Raw genomic sequence first — 17660 nt, 5'->3', positions numbered from 1 at the left:
GTGAAATCCTAGCCTGAATAAATAGCGTGTTGAAGTCAGAGGTGGTGCCCAGAGCTGACACTTCACGCCCTATTCACTCTCTGAGAGGAGACAGCAACTCTCCTTGGAGTCAGGAAGGCTCTAGTCCTGTTACAGCTACAGAGTCTATGGCTGGAAGGAGATACTGGATTAAAGATTATGAAACAACTCCAGCTTTCCAAATATAGGATTGTAATACTGATGCCCTCAAACACATTCGTGGATAGAGTCTAAATCCACAGCACTTACGTGAAAGCAGTGAATAATTCTTAGCTCTCTACTGTAAACTCTCTAGTGATAAACATGTGTGAGAAACAGAACCTGGCTTTTTTAATCTTCTCTACCTCAAAGAGTCGCATGGACTTACAAATTTTCCAAAAAAGATGGTCTGAAAAATTCCATAGTTCTAATACCTGAGAAGTCAGCTACAGAACAATTACTCACACAGTAGGTATTACAATCTCAATGCACTGTCCACATTCATCCCACACTCATGAGATTAAAAAAGATACACAATTTATGGATGGGCAAACGGAGGCAGAAGAATTGGTCTCCTAGTGTCACACAAGGAGACAAGGGCTAAGAACAAGTTTACTTGTGAGGTTCTTGGCTCTCAGACCCACACTCAAATTCTGCTACTTTTTCAAGTCAGTTAAGACCGTGTTCTTCTGAGGCATGTATTCACTTTCCTTTCTGGATGAAATACTATGAACTCCACTGACACAAGTGTATTAAAATCTAGAGAATGACTAAGAGACAAGAGGATGCATCCCAACAACAGCCTCCCCCAAAGCATCACAGACAGTCCAGATTAGCAGCCCACTCAGGATCCTGGTGCACAGTACACCATTACTGCCCAATGTGATTTTAGTTAGGGATGGAAAGCGTTGACAATCCCTTACTCACCACCTTCTCAACACGGCTAGGTAGGACTACGCTGGCCAGAGGGATACTAACAGGGAGTTTATTGGGCTGCACTGTGCTGAGAGGAATACTGATAGGTAGGCTGGTGATAGTTTCTCCATTACTCACAGAGGTTCTCTCTCTCAAAACCTGTAAAAGAAAAAAAAAAAAAAAAAAAGTAGCAGCATTATTAACTGCATCCTATTACCAAAAAGACTTTTTAAAAACTAACAGTAACCTGCTCATTCAGTTGTGTTTGGTCATTTAAGGATTACATGCTTAAGAGTGATGACTATATAAGCAAAGATAGCTTACCCAGCAACACCAATCTATTGGGACAGAAATATCTGACAGTGTAGAAAGATATGCAAATTAAAGCTACTGCTGGCCACAAAAGCATAAGGAAAAGCATGCTTTAGGCAAGCCCATTTCCTAGTGTCTTTGAGAGAGCTCTGTGAAAAGCGCTCATCTGAGAATTTTTTAATCTTGAGGTCCTCTGTATGCAGAAGAGGTAGCAGCCAGAAAAATTTCCATGGTAACTTCCTGCTGAAGGGCACTTCCTTGCTCTGAAATGATCACCAGGAGGATCCATGTCAGGACCAACTATGTGGCAGGACCACAATTTCTTTTTCTTTATTTCTTTTTTAAATGAAAAAGAATCTGGCTTTGAAGCTGAAACAGACTCAGACCAGACCAAAGTCCTACTGTATTACTGGTATAATTCATATGCAAACTAGCAACTCTCAGGAAAGCATCTCTTTCATGAGCACTGCACTTTCTTCCTTTAGCCAGGCCCTTCCTTCTACCACACCTACTGTTTCTTGTGTTATATCCTATATCAAGCCAACTGCAGAAAGGAATAAGTCTTCATCCCCCAGTCTGGCCTACTTTTTTCTTTGTTCTAGCAAGTATAAGGTCTTTGCACTTGAGCATAATCAGGCTTCTTCTTACCTTCTCGCCTGCAATTGGTAAGGCCGCTGGGGAAGAGGGCCGAGTTTCCTGAGGACTCAGCTTTATGCCATTTGAAATACCAGGGCTTAGATATGTAAGGCCATTCTCTTTTACATGTTCAACTCTGAAACAGATAGGTACGATAGTTAGAATGCAAGGAATTCCCGTACTAAACTCAAGGCACTATACCACCTTGCTTACCTGATCAGGTGGCACTGCTGGTTTGTCTGGCTTATGACACAAAGCTATAAGTGTACAAAACTATTTTAAACTATTTTTTGACAGTCCAAATAAACTACTGTTACTAAAACCAAACAACATTACCCCTCTTTTCCCATCCTAGGAAATGATCACTCTCACCTCTGTATCTCATTAGTTGTTGCTTTTCCATTGACTGCATGGTCTTGATTCAAGTGTCTCCTTAGTGCTATTTTAGCTGGAGAAAACCTGGTGTAATCAGGTAAGGACAAGCTTGTCATCTTGTCTGCCTTCTGTCTGCTGTTGTGGTTTGGAGTACAGGGAACTATTTCTTGGTCCAGATGAGAGGTCGTGTACTGAGGGGTGTTCTGCTTAGAGGAGGGCCTGCTAAAAGTGTTATGGATTTCATAGGGAGTAGCATGGCCATTCATGGACAGTTCAGGGCTCATGCCATTGATGTGGGGCATAGGAAATTTAGAGCATTCAAGCTCAAGCTGGAACCTGCCATGATCAGCCTCAGGATCACGACTCAAATGATTTTTATTGCGTAGCTGTACTGACAGTGACTCATCAGACGGTGTATACGATTTCAGCTGCATGAGCTCCTGCTGTCTTTGACTTTTCTCAAGTTCCACAATGCTGATCTTTAAATGAAGAGGAGGACAACGATTAACGACCATACTTAAGAATTCTATCACATTATGGAGTTTTGCCATCATATACTTCTCAGAAATAGTGTATCCACTTCTAGGAATAATGCAAGTGACCTACAATTTTAGAACCAAATTTCAACAGGCTACTCTGATTTTGCAAGATGAAAAGGTGTAGGTAAGGGGAATGGTTCAGAGACTGTTAGAAAGCACCTTTCAGCTCTTAGAGGGAAACATAAGATATCTCCAATATAAATATATACATATGTATGTGTGTATGTGTGCATATATATATGCACACACACACACACAAGTAGTATGTAGTATCTCACTCTTGCCAGTCACAGAAGGAAAGACTCACCCCCTGTCAAAGCATCCATCAAAAAATTCTGAAGTTTATCTCACAAGGAAAGAAAAATTTTCAGTCACAGGAGTTTCACTTGTTTTCAATATGGTTAAGTGGTATTCTGTGGAAATCAATTCCTGAACTGAAACTTCAGAACACGTATAAGACACTGAAGTCACACATTATCTAAGCAAGCAGGACCTTTCTTTTCACTAGGTCAAGCTTTTTAAATGATGTACTGTCTTTCACAGCACTACCAGGGAATCAGGTCGCACTGTCTGTTTCCTTTAATTACACTAAGAGTCAAAAAGTTAGCCGTATTCTTATTCGTCTCAAGTTTACCAAAACTCTGGTACTTTTTTTCCCCCTAGAAATTAATATTTAACAGCCAGCTAGCTTAACCTTAATATCATATTTAATCAAATACCCTAACTGGTCTACGATCCAAGAACTAGCCCAGGTTGGTGATTCTTGATTTTTTTTTCTTTTCCCCCTTCTCTCTACCTGCAACTCCAAACAGTGCTTTTGTTTCTCAGAAATTTGGTTCTTCAATGCCTGCTTCTCCTTCAGCAAGTTCTCCAGCGACAGTGTTGACCAATCCAGCTTCAGTTCTTCACATCGTGCCTTCAGCTGCAAAGACACAGGATGAACAGATTAAAAGACTTTCACACATCTCACACTACCTGAGGCACAAGTCATGCTTTTGCAAGTGCCATGGATCTTTCAATTGGACTTCAAGAAGCTTCTCATTCTCTTGAAAGCTCCTCTCAGTTCAAGTCAAACAGCATCAAAACGGTCCTGTAGTCCTCCCTTAATGTGGCAGGAGATAAAACTAGTTTAAGACAGAACCAGGCTATCACCGAACACAAATCTGGATGCATCTCCGCATCCAGATTTTTCCCTTGCCCACCTTAACACTGAAATGAATAGTAAGAGTTATGGCTACCATGAAGCAAAAACTACACAAACTTCTTGGCCAGTGAAATCCAAGTTCAGTGATGAGCCCGTACATGGCTGTACGGCTGAGGAGGACCACCTGCATTCTCTCCACCAGCATTCCATCCTGGCTATTGCCAGGTGAGGCAGCCCTCGGCTCATGACCTGCCCTCCTTGCATTGTTCTGCTACTCAGAGACCAATGCTGTACATACCAGCTGTAAGCTCTGGTTCCTGAGTTCGCTGTTATCCTTCTCCAGCTGTTTCGTCTGTTCTTTCAGTTGCTGATTGTGAGCAGAAATTTCCTTCTGAGCTTGAATCAGGTCATTGTATGTCAGAGCTTTAACTCCCAACTACAGGATAGAGGGCGAGAGGAAAAGATCATTCAGTAAGGTCTTGACACACTAATCCCAGAAAACTGGCACATTCAGAAGGAATATTAAGGACACTTGTAAACTTTCACAGTTCATAGAAAGTCTCTCTGCACTCTGAGGCGCTTTCTCATCAATATTTTATAAATGAGGTAATGAGGAAGGACAGAAGTGGCTGCTCAATTCAATTTAAAAATTGTCATTTAGTTTCTCTTGCCAACCATGAGGACACTGTTTTTGCAGAGCCACCATGTTTCCCTTTGCGCTTCTGAACTTGCATTAGCAATAGAGTTTGTTCAACTAGTAACCGCCCTTTATTAAAATGCTGTGCTGCTGGTGGACTGTTATCCCATTTCCCTTGGATAAAGGCACAGTGGCACACAAAAATTTCAACAGTGAAGATAAAGCCTAACCAAAGGAGCAAAGAGATTCAATGTCATCTGCAAAAAGGAGGCTGAGGACCCAGGACTACTCTGATCTAACTCCTTTTTAGCAAAAATACATCCATACAGATGAAAGACAAGCACACACTTCCACCAGACCAAGGCTACCTCATCAAGTTTCTGTTGAAAAAGACGTTTTATTTCCTCTTTCTGTGCCTGGCAGTGGGTAAATAACTGCTGTGCTGTCCCCAGTAGTTGAGCATTCTTTTCCTAGAGGAGGAAAGAGTGGAAAAATGCACTTTTAACATTAACTGAAGCATGCTTTGAAGGAAGATTCCTCTTAAGATGTAAACATATAGCTTAGAAGGCAAGTTGGTACACGAGTAGAAGTGTATCTGAGAGGAGATCTGAACTAATCCACCTCTGTCTCAGGCTTCTGTTGTCTTGTATTTGTTAGTGTTCGACATTCTGCGGAAGTTAAGCAAGCTGAAAAAAACCTTTAAATACATTGCTCTGCTATACAGTAAAATATAATCACGACATTCTTAAAAATTCATTTTTATCCACCTAGCACATCTCTAAAGAAGTAGTAATAACCACATCCTACAGAGGAGAAACAGAACTGGAAAAGATTATCTGGATGAAATCTGTTACTAAACTGAGAATAGACTCTAAATCTCAAGAGTCCCAATTCAGAGTTTTCCTACACAATATTCACAAGACACTTAGTAAATGAAAATACGTTGTGGGGGAGGCAGGAGGAAAGTCATAAATTAGCCAAACCATTTTTGTTTCTAATGCCAAAATTACTTTAATGAGCCACTCTGCCCTTCCGCTCATGGAACACTTCCTGCCTGTAACATTCCTTAACTAGATATTGGCTTACTCATTTTGGGGTCTTGCACTATGCGAGCAGCAAAGGGCAAAGGTAGGACTGGCTGAGGGTTCTCACATTTTTTCCATTCCTAATCACAAGATGAGTGCAGCAAGAAGAGAGAGCTTTGCAGATCACACTTCCCCCCAAACAACTTCTGCAGGAACCAAACAGGAATTTGGAAAACACTGAGCATTGACTTCTGAGGAGGTGGAAGACAAGGCAGAAAGATACCTTGACCTTCCAAACCATGCATTCATGAAGCAAAGCAGCAGAGCTTGCAAGTTCCATGTCTGAGAGAAAAGCACTGGACTTGGTGTACAGCTCTAGTCGCCTCTCACGCCAACAATTCGGCCAAACAGCTGAGTCACTGCAATGCTAAATGGACTGCCATAGGTGATGCTGAAAGAATCAGTTATGCTCTCAACATCAGGTATTTCACTCAGCCTTTACAAGCAGCGGAGGAGCTGACAGCTCCATCTAAAGGTATTCTGGTGAAGTAGCAGCATTTTGTGTATTTTAAAGTTGTATTAGAGACATTTTTATTGTCCTTTAATAAAAAGTTAGGGGGAGTCCTTAAACAGAACAACAGCACCTCTGCCAGAGGTTCTATATCTGCTTCCATGAAGTTTAACTAGCCATGCTCTCAGCGTAACACCCCATCAAATAATCTTTATGCAACAGCTGTCAGATGCCAACACAAAGTGATTACTTTTCCATACTCTCAAGTCATACTTCCAATGTATAGCACAATAATTCCATGGTATCGTTTTTCATTCCATTTCTGTGCAAGGAGATGTTAACTTTATGATTTGATTTTTCTGATAACATGTATACACACAGAAAAATATGCTGCTTAAGGGAAAAAGCCCAAAATTCAAAGTGCTGTTCAACTGTGAAAACAAACCAAAGCAAGTGTAGTAGAAAGGTTCTCATTAACATCACAACAGCATCAGATCAATTCGTAGGAAGGAATGGCGTGACACAAGTTAGCCTTTCTCATGTACAAAAAAAGTTCCAGTTATGGAAAATCCCATAAAACAATGCAATAGCTTTATGCTGACACTTTCAGAAAAGCCCATACAATAAAAGAAATGTTTAACAAAGGCTACTGAAAGGTTGTAGCCAAGACATTAAACGTTACAATGGAGCTCTAATGGGAAAGGTACCTCTGCTTAAGTACCTAAGCAGGCTATCTCATCAGGACTAATTTATAAAGCAATTAAATTATTCATTAATTGAGGTAAGACAATATAAGAAGAAAAGGTATTTAGGCAGCAAATCTCCTCCCTCTGCTGGAGAGAAGTCTCTACAGCAACAGAGGAAAAAACTACACTTCGTAATTAAAGTATTTTCTTCACCTTTCCATGTATTTTAACTCACCATTTGAAGTTTTACACTTTGCCCACCAATGTAGTCTTAACATATTATCAGTACTAAGAGAGCGAACGAAGCATTGTTAAGTCCGCTATGACAGACAGCTCTCTCTTTCACCTTGTTCTTCCATTTGTTACACGTTTAACAAGCCATCCTGATGCTAGAGTACCCTGAACTCATTTAAGCTTTCTTACATCGTAAAAGGAATAAAATGTCAAGAACCAGAAACATCAGCTCCAAGGATTTAAAGCAGTCCTCATTCAGACTTGCTGCACTCTTTAGCCAGATTAAACACAATTTAATTATTTAAGCGCAGTGGCAGCACACAGGATGCCTCCATGTAGGAAGACTCTCTAAGAGGATGGAAGGAATGTACTAAAGCAGCACATACTGCTGGAAAATTTGACCACCACCTCTTGCTCCTGTAAGATTTGGAAATGACAAGTCTAGGAGAAAAGGAAGGGTTCAACCCACACCACTTTCCTGCATATGCATGCAGTTGTATGTTGAAATAGAATTGCAGAATCTTATCAGGTGGCCTGCAGGAAGAGAGATCCACCTTTCCCAGATCGTGGGTGGGAATTTAAGCACAAAAAATGACAGGCTGACCTAGTAACAAAATCCCCATGTACAGTCATTCAGATTAAGCATTACCCTGGTAGAATCTTTTAATTTGTATGGTGCAGCAGAGTCATTAAGATGTACAAAATTGCAGCCTCCAGCATTTTCCTTCTTCATCTAACGTATTAAGTAGTCTGGCAGCTTTTGTTTAGAGATGTCTTAAAAAAAAAAAAAAAAAAAAGAGAGAGAGAGAGAAAGAAGAAAAAAAGAAAAACACACCCACCTTTTCCTGCTCCAGTAACTGTTGCAGACTTGCTTTATACTGAGGAGTTTTCATGTATGCCATGAACTGCATGTACTGGATCTTAAAAGAGTCTGCAAAATACATAAAGAGATAATACATTTCCAATGAAACAGCAATGTTCCCATTTAGCGATACTTGCTCCCTCTTTTTTGTTGTTTGGGCTGTAAAATAGACCAAATGACTAAAGATCAATTTAGATGGTGCCGAAAATCTGTGTTCCACTGCAAACTGACCTCTTGGATCCATTAGTCGCTAATTACAGGTACTTCAACATAAGTTTCTTCCCCTTCACCATCACACCTCTCCATTACTTCTACCCTTTGAAGAACTGTGCCATAACACTGATCCCACCTTAATTTACCTCCAATGTGAAGGATATCTTACAGCTGTACATTTCCTACCCCCTGCAGGAAGAACACAAAAAAAAAAAAAAAAAAAAAAAAAAAAAAAAAAAAAAAAAAAAAAAAAAAAAACCAAAAAAACCCACACTCCCAAGTTGAATCACCTCTTGCATTGCCAACCACACCACCTCTGTAACCTCCAGAACTTAGACAGCACTTCATTTTTGTTTGACTTAGCCTTCAGTTTTAAAGCAAAAAATAAGTTTTGATCACCAAGACTGTATCATTCAAAAATAAGAAAATAAGTTTCATTTAAAATAATTTCTGACAAGCCATTTCCATTTAAAGTTATTTTGGCTTCTTGTTAAAACCAAGCTCCACTTCTTTTGTGCCAAACTAGAGCTGAAACAGCATCAAAAACAAATGCAAACCAAAATGTCAACTTCAGCAGCAAGCAAGAGAAGAGATGTGCTAGTTATGTCAATGAAAGCAGAGGGACAAAGTGCCCCCTCTCCTGTTCAATCTACAGCTTTCCAGTATGGCTGTCTATTGACAGTCCTTTGAGTTACTATATGTTTAAAATGCTTAAAGTAAAGCAAACACACACACAGCTTCAGTCTTACCTAGCAGCTTCTGTAGTGCAGGTGGGGTGGGTGTCACCAGTAGCTGGTTAGATGAATGCCGTTGCACTTTAGGAGGTAGTTGGTAATATGGACTATGAGGTGACTTGTATGCATCTAAAGTGAGAAAAAGATCACGTTTCCAGTTTATGAAATTCAGCGTTTCTGGCAAGTGCACAGTAGCTTTGCCATTAGAAAGTACGTCATTTAATGCAAGATCCAGCAAACTGGCTAGATCAACTACTACTACAAATGGTGTTTGAAAGGACATCTACAATTTACCCTTGGAACAGCAGCAGCAAAGTCTCAGCCACAGTTCACCTGCAGCTTCTGGCAAATAGCTACAGACAGCTTCAATCACCATCATCTCAGATAGAGACATACCACCACTTCAAAAGGAGCTTTGCTTCGATAGTAAGGGAGAAGTTACAATACGAAAACCAAACTAAACATAGCAATAAAAGAAGAACCTCAAAGCACTCACTCAGACCCTCAACACTTATCCAAGCTCATTCAGTAGAGGTGAAGCTTCATTACCGCCAGCCTTAAACTCACCCTGAGGAGAGGATGAAGATGTTTGTGACACAGTTTGAGCGTGCAGAAGTTCTAGTGCAGTTTGGTTCTTCTTGGTCTTGCGCTCTGTATTTGCAGTGTTCATTTTCTTGGGACGTCCTCGTTTCCTACCTGCCATTTTCCTTCCTTTTTTACTCAGCTTTTTCTTACGTGCTTTGGAGGGAGATGGCTTTTTAACAGAATTTGCCCCAGCCTTTTCTTCTTCAGCACCAGAATCCTAAGAGATTTTTTAAAGCCCTTTAATATTTAGCCATTTATACCTAAATATGCAGCATTCCTTTTAAGCAAGTATGAGTAAATTCATTTAATGATTTTTTAGAAGAAAGTTGAGGCACTCTAAACAACTTCACCAGCCTGACAGATTTCCTTGAGAATAGACCCAAGAAGTTGTGCCAGTTCTCTTTTGGGTTTACTCATTATAGAGAAGGAAATCTGTAACTTATTTAAGAAAAGTTGATTAATCACCTTGTACTGAGCATTTTCACCTATTGCATTCCTTTAAAGGCTAAAAGTACATCAAGTACTTAATATTTTTCACAGAACAGTCACTATATTTCTAACAACATTATGCAACTGAATGGGAAAGGAAATGAGTGTTTGCAACAGCAATTCAACACACTCCAAACTCCATTCAGCGGGCTATGGCACAGGAAAAACTCTGCCAGTCAGTATGGAAGGCAAACGAGGGTACAAAACCAACCGCTCTGTTCATCATGCAGTATTTTTTTTTCCCCAAAAAACTACTGCTATAATTCTCAAGGGTGGTTCTTGTAAAGTTATTCCATCACATTTTTCCCCACAGTAAGACTACAGCAGCTTACATATTCAGAACATAGTTTTCCCATATAATCAGGCTTTTACTGGCACAGATTATAAATCCAAGCATAGATAAAACAGAAAATATTTACTGTATGAAAATGCAGGTTCACCTTGTTTTCTTGAACCTTTGTTGGAGTAGTTGTGTTGCTCTTATTTTCTCTTTGCTGACGACGTCTAGCTGCCTCTTGTTCCTCCTGCACAAACATTTAAATTTAGATGACTTTATAACACTCTGTTGGATTTTTAATATAGACCCTTATCTTTCCCAGCTTATTCTTCTAGGCTGTTATATAAAGACTAATTTAAAAAGGGAAAATATCCTTTGTTAGAAGCAAGGGAAAAACCAGCTTATCCTGCTGTAGGCAACACATAGTGGGAAAAGGAAGGTAGGTGCAAGTTACCATATTGTGCTGCAATATCTACTATAAAGGGCTTCAAAAATGCAGCCTCAAGAGAAAGGACAGTAGGTCACAACTTCTTTCCCTCCATCTCACACTAAAATATTTTATGTATAACACCAAAGAGAAAACACACATCACACACCAAAAAGCAAAAACCTACTAAGTGTCAATAGCTTTATGTATACCCTCAACCTTCCAGGTATTATTATACCATTACAAAAACCTTATGTGACTTGAAATGGCAAAGTCATTCAATAAAACAAATTCAACTGTACCCAAGTCTGTAGACAAGCCTAAAAACACAAAGTGACTTTTAAGGTTTACTTTCTACTAGCCACTAAGGACAGAAATTTTCAGAAAACTCGCAAAAAGCCTTTCTGTACCTTCCAGGTGACATATAATTTGCACAAAACAATTCTGACAACATCCTTTCAATTTAAACCTGCCATTTATGCAGACTGGTTGGTGATTTACTTAAACAGCATCATCATTAAAAGTAGGGTAGTTCAAAGATGTGTGGGCACCACCCTGCATTTTTACATTTGACTCTCCGAAGTCTCTTCTCCCAAGTTTGTATTCAGCAATCTGAAATACCCAGTCCCATAGCTACCATTAGTTTGTTTTCAACTCTTACTTAGAAAGTCAGTCTGAAGAGTAATGTTCTCCTGAAGTTAAATTTAAGTAGTCTCACTTAATTCCCCTCACTGGGAATGCCAGCCCCATAGGTCATTTCAGACCAATACCGCCCAGCACAGAATCTCAGAAAACCTCTAGCATTTGAATTCCACATGTGATAGCACTGCATTTCGTGTCTTAATTAACACACTGCAAAAGTAACAGCTCGGAGTGCTCTTCAGCTTCATTTTGATGCAGTCAGACACTGGGACAGATTTACTTTACCATTTCTTTCCTAAACCTCAGTTCTTTAGTGAAGAATATACAGAATTTATAGATCTCCAATGCAAGGAGAAAAAAGACCTTGAGGTTGCCCCATTAATTCTCAATTATAAACCCCCTGAACCTGACTGCAGTAGCACTTGATGGTTTATGATGCTTCATTAAGTTCCATGTACATGTTCCTTAGTCATCAAAAATTTTTTTCTTTCTTTCTGGTAATTCTGAAGATCTTTAACAAAGCCCTCATAATTGTTGCTCCCTTATTTTGAGTTTTCTACAGAAAACTGACTGGAACTTACCCTGAGTTTTGGATTTTTGAGACTAGAAAAATAGTTTTCAAGCTGAAAAGGGAAAGATAAAGATAGTCATTCTGTAAGTCAGAACAGAAGATGACATAAGAACAAAATATTCATTTAAAACAAACACAGAACTGTGGAAATTCTGACCATTTTTTCCCTCTGATAAGCTACATCAAGAAATCATTTCTATTCATTCTTTTTAAAATCACAGACTCTAATGTTGTATAGTGGGACATAATCCAAGCCTCAACAAGGTTTATCATCTTCAGTACAGCCTATCCTTGTTTTAAAGCTTTATGTAATCTATTGCCACTCAACAGAAGGTTTTTTCAGTGAGGCTACTTCATTCCTACACACAAAACATTTGTCTGCACTCCAGTATGCTCTTTAACAATATTATTAGGCTAAAGTAGACTTAGAAAAGACTAGACTTAGGCTTAGTCTTACCATTATATTGCAAAAAAACCTCAGACACTATAAAGTATTTCTCTACAAATGAAAAAACAGTGAACATATCAGCATTGTTATTAAGCTTTGCAACTGTAATTTCAATTAAGATTGAGAATTTCTGCTTGCATATCATGAAATTAAGTGCTCAGTATATCACAAAGCAAATCAAAGAACTAAAAACACAATCTTTACTCAATGTAAATAGGAAGAGTACTATACACAGTTGTTATACTGGAACATGAAAAGGAATTATACTCATAAATCTATGCATCTTCAACAAATTTACAGACTACCAAAGTACTGTGCACAATTAATCTGTTTGTGCAACATGCTCCTCTGAAGTAGCTAAAGGCTAAACCATGCAGCGTTTATTGCTGTTATGTTATAGGTCTGCACATACGCAATATAAAAACAACTCTCAAAAACACGAGTCTAAAGTTTGCATGTCGATTCCAAAGCAGGTAAAGCAGTCAGAGATCTACTGGCCTGTACTTGTATACTCACTATGGTTCGGTCAATAGTATGCAGGTAGTAAGAAACTGGTTTCCCGGTCCATGACACAGACCCTTTCAGTGGTGATAGCTCCACAACTCTCATTATAGTGCCAATGTCTAAAGGAAGAAAGACAATTTAGGGAATTAAAGCTCACGCCAGTATTCCACTCAGTACTACTGAGCTGAATCCAGCCATGCAGTATTAAAGCAGGTTCTCAGCAAAAATATATAAACTTTGTCTACAGATAGCAATGTCCTGGAAAAAAGCATAGCAGCAAGTTTAAAAAGCATTTCTTATTCCCTTGCCATATGCAAGGGAAATGCAGAAAACCTGGGAAATGCACCTTGAAGACCTACCTTCTATTTCTCCACAGTGAACCATTCTAGAGTAAAATTATGAGTTAGGGCAAATTTTAACAGAACAGAACTTTCCTATGCCTCAGAAATAACTTGTACAAGGAACCCAGTGACAACACATCTGGCGGGCAGGATTTAATTAGGTAGGAGCAGTTACAGATTGTGGATAGATCGGATCATGTAAACTATAACTTTGCATTGAGTACAAGTGTTTTAGATTTGTTTTCTTTCCTATATTTGCTTTGTTCCCAGAACTAATAGGTGTAGGATGTGTCTAAGTATTTCCATAACCACTGAACACTAAGTGGCATGACTGTAGAGAAAATATTGTGGCACATTTCTAATTAAAGAGAAAATTACCCAAAAGAATCAGAAAGCAATGTTTAGAATTCAGCAACTGCAATCACCATATTACCCACATTCTAATACTTGTTTTGGTCTGTCCCAACAATTCCCACATTGCCATTTCTTTTTCCAGAAGGAATTACTAAGAACAAAAATGGCATTGAGGGGGGAAAAAAAAGTTACCTCTCCTTAAAGTTTTATCCTTTCTATTTTCAATTATTTAATTGTTCATACTTTAGAATAGAACAATTAACAGACAGCAGGCCACATCAGCCAAGTCACACTTAGGCACAAAGAAAAGCTGAATAAAGGTGTTAAAAAAAACTTGGCAAGGCAGCAGCATAAAGCTAGCATAGCAAAGTGAACAAATCACTTTCCCTGTACGTCCAGGATATGCCACGTTTTATGCCATGAGCTCTATGCAGATGACACTTCCTTAAAAGCGTCATTTAGAACAAGCTATTAAGCCTGAAACAAGTCCCAGTCTACAATATCAAACGAATGTTTACTTGATATTGGTACTTCCCATTTACATGATGGCTGCAGAATGAGATTAAAACCTAAAACTAGATTTCCACAATTCTCCCTCACACACACTATTTGTAGTATATAAAGGTAATTTATTTTGAAGAATTCTTCCTGGAATTACCGTAAGAATTACCTTTAGGGGAAGTTTTTAGCTATTCTTTCGCTAAGCAAAAAATAAGGTCAAACCTTAACTAGCTATTTCCACATAATTTTAAAGTCAACGTTCACGTTAAACAAATATCAGGTGGCAATCCAGAAAATTATTCCCACTGAAATCATACTAAGGTGAAAGCCGAAACAGAATAAAGAAATGGCTCAACTGATAGCTTCCCTAATAAAAGGCTTGTTTTTGACTTGTATTAGTACATTGCCTACTTTGCCTCCCCACCACTTATTTAAGAACTGCAGTATCCCAAATCTAGCAAAGAGAAAGAAAACAAGATAGTGAGAAGCCTGGGAAGAAAATACTTGAGAGGTCAAGAAATTGTGTGTGGAAGCAGGTCTCTTAGCAGAGACCTTAGCCTCAGAAGTATCTTCTTACATTTCATCTAGCTACAGTGCGCTGTAAAGAGGTAAGAGGCTTGACTTAGGTGCTCTCCGTCTTACTAAAAAGTGACGGACTGGTCTCAGCTTTCTGGAGGTTTGAGGATGGCCAGTAGTACATCCCTGTCTTTTAAGTATATATCCAAAAAAACATTGGCAAGCCAGAGTCAAAACGGTTAATAAGGTTCCAAACAATCAGCCACTACAGAAGACAGCATCACAAACATACAAGAATCTGGCAGCTTTGAGTGTTCAATGAACAGGACATTCACAACAATTCAAGCTTAGCAAAAATAACCCACAAAGGCACTATTTCAGTGAAATGTCTTAATGACAGTCTTCAAATTACTATTCTGGAGCTTCCATAAATGGCAGGCCAAAAAAAGGAATACAGAGACTGAGATTTGTAACTCAGTATGCCACTTGCCATGTTTGTGAAGGAGGAGAATAAGGTGGTTTTTAAGTTTAGGGAGAGTTTTGCATTGGACACAGGTGATGCAGGTAAGCCCTGGCCTGGATGTTCCTCCTGCTTGCGAAGCTTTCGGCAATAAGAAGTGAAAAAGGTCAGAAGCAAAAACACCACCACAGGGGCATAAGCATTCTCAACCTCAGACTGCGGTTCACAGATCTGCAAAGGGTAACATCAGCAAATATCAAGCCTGCTCGATTCAGAAGGGGAGAAAAAAACGCTGGCAACAAAGCAGATACTGCCGCTGGGTGTTTATGGGATGGGCATGTTTGATCAGTTTACGGTAGAGAAGATAAGGCATTCAAAGATGTACACTTCAGCTTCTAAGCGCTACAAATCATGACAGGCGGGATTTACCTGTCCAAATTTAGACAAGTATGATATAAGGAGTCTATGTGCACACTAGTTACTGCGACTCCCTTTGTAATTAATAATGAATCATACCCTAGAAACACTTCTTCTTCAACTATAAAACATGCCCTAGCATAGGAAGCTAGGAAAACATCTGCACTATAGATATCTAAATGTAGCAGGGTGAATCCCATAAAAGAAGCATCCATCTCTTCTAGTGGATTTATTTACTCAAGACACTTGCACCCCTGGCATGTGCACTATAATACCACAGCATTTTTCTATATACTTATATAGCTCTTAAAAAGAGCAGCAAAAAGTCCCACTATCGACAAGGCCAGATAACAAATACCATGTAATAGCAATACATAAGGAAAAAGGGCAATCATACCGCTCAAGTTTCGACTGTTTATTCTAAAATTCAGAGGTGCAAAAGGTTTTGAGGACACAATTCTCCCGCCTGGAAAAACAAAAATTGTTAAGTCAGTTAACACTGTTTCTTCTAGAAATGATTGGTTACTGAATACAACTCAGTACACAGACCTAAAATAAATAAAAACTAAAACTATCATCTTTATACCATTACCAGAAAATATAAATATATATATAAATACATCACAAAGCTAATTCTAGCAGCATCTAGGGAAGTGAATATATTAGTCCTGCTAGCTAGCTATGAGGCAGCACATCAAGGACCACTTAAAAATGACAGATCTTAAAAACACTTCAGAAAAAGGAGCATATTAATTCTCTGTGGCAATCTACAGAAAATTTAATTAGGAACACTGCTATCTCATTCCTAGTTAGGGTCTTTTATACACAAGCCCCTGAAGTCCTTTTATTAAAAAAAAAAAAAAGATGTTAATCTCCATTTTACAGCTATTTATGGTCATTTAATCAAAGGCACAGAGTCTGAGCAAATTATGAAACAGAACTGTGGGGAGAACTCAGGTGTCTTGATTTTATAAAGAGCTCTTGAACTTGCCACATCTATCCGCTTCTTTTAAGTCACTACTAAAGAAAAAAAAATCAACAAGTAAAATCAGACAAGATAAAGTTTTGGGATCTTCTGGTTTGCATCAGAGCCCAAAAGTTGTACTATCTACTTCAGCACAAAGCTGCTATATTGAAGTCGACTCTGGCTCATTCCACACGCTTTTTTTGCGAGAAAAAATACGTATTTTTTGTAACTTCTGAAATACCAAAATAAAATCATTAATTATCCAAGAGGTAAAGTGGAAAGAAACCAGGACAACAAGAGTATCTCAGGTAACTTAAGGGCTACTGTGGCATTACAGGGCATTCCAGTCACTAGTATCCGTGATGCATCTTCTCAGGAGGTACTCGCAATGTTACCAGTGACAGTGTCCACATTTTAACATTTACTAATTAACGCCCAATTCCAACTGTGGCAATTTTAAACTAGAAGAATCCAGCAATTAAATTCAGTGCACACTGATGGAAGCGGGATTTACAACCCCCTGAACATACAACCAAGAAGCCTTGCAACTTCAACAGTTACATATATCCTCTATCCTGCTGTCCCCACCATTGGTGTTCAGAGTATCTGAAAACTGTAAATTTACAGAAGTTTTGTCAACTCCCCCAGCAGGTAGGAAAAGAGTGGTGGTTCCTCCTACCCGACAAGGCCCCACATAAAATTTTAACACACAGAGCTATCTCCAGACAAGGAGGATCACATGGACTGGAGTATATTTAACACAGGAAGTCCAATGAGTAACCGCTGTGGTGCGGATACTTGTCCAGAAGGAACAGAATGAAACCCACCAACCTGGCTTTTGATGGTTATAACTAAACCGTTACCACCACGGGCTCCCGCAGCAAGCAGGAAACCAACGGAAAAGAGTTTTACGTTCGATTTGTTACCTTCCTTCATGTTCGCAAATCGCTCCTTCAGTTGGTGATCCACCTCAGGACCAAAGGCAAAATTATTCACAAAAATAACACTGCAAGATAATGGTCTAGTTAATAAACAGGGATAGACAAGTGGCATTTTAGTACATAAACATACTACTATGCCTCAAAAATACTGCTGCAAGTGACAGTCACCATGATGAAACAAAAAAATATTATTTGTCCCCAATTATACTGCTACTTCCATCCAGCAAACAAGTTTTCCTCTCACATAGTTTCACAAGACAGTAAGTTATCTTTAGCTTGCACAGATATTGCCCAAACAGTTGTCATTCTATGACAATTCCTCTCATCATATTGCTGGGTTTTGCACCACAAACTTATTAATTACATCAGCAAGTTTCAACACAAACAACGTTTAAAATAT

General features: G+C 39.0%; 1 protein-coding gene across 5 annotated transcripts in view; it reads right to left on the bottom strand.

Moving 5' to 3' along the window:
* Positions 1-17660, bottom strand: part of DOT1L (DOT1 like histone lysine methyltransferase) — a 78067-nt gene that overhangs the window by 18105 nt on the left and 42302 nt on the right. For 4 of the 5 annotated variants that reach the window (XM_062596425.1, XM_062596429.1, XM_062596430.1 and 1 more), the window contains 14 exons: positions 17246-17325; positions 15750-15818; positions 12776-12882; positions 11822-11863; positions 10335-10418; positions 9388-9622; positions 8836-8949; positions 7851-7942; positions 4924-5025; positions 4217-4354; positions 3571-3696; positions 2233-2714; positions 1873-1996; positions 925-1071 (listed from right to left, as the gene is read on the bottom strand). In XM_062596425.1, coding sequence (XP_062452409.1) covers positions 925-1071; positions 1873-1996; positions 2233-2714; positions 3571-3696; positions 4217-4354; positions 4924-5025; positions 7851-7942; positions 8836-8949; positions 9388-9622; positions 10335-10418; positions 11822-11863; positions 12776-12882; positions 15750-15818; positions 17246-17325 — 1942 coding nt within the window. The remainder of the gene's footprint in view (positions 1-924; positions 1072-1872; positions 1997-2232; positions 2715-3570; positions 3697-4216; positions 4355-4923; positions 5026-7850; positions 7943-8835; positions 8950-9387; positions 9623-10334; positions 10419-11821; positions 11864-12775; positions 12883-15749; positions 15819-17245; positions 17326-17660) is intronic. The other variant, XM_062596427.1, reaches the window with a different exon arrangement.

This window comes from Rhea pennata, chromosome 27 (genome assembly GCF_028389875.1).
Source record: "Rhea pennata isolate bPtePen1 chromosome 27, bPtePen1.pri, whole genome shotgun sequence".
Lineage (NCBI taxonomy): Eukaryota > Metazoa > Chordata > Aves > Rheiformes > Rheidae > Rhea > Rhea pennata.
The sequence above is the reverse complement of the archived record's forward strand: the minus strand, read 5'-3'. Positions and strand labels throughout refer to the sequence as shown.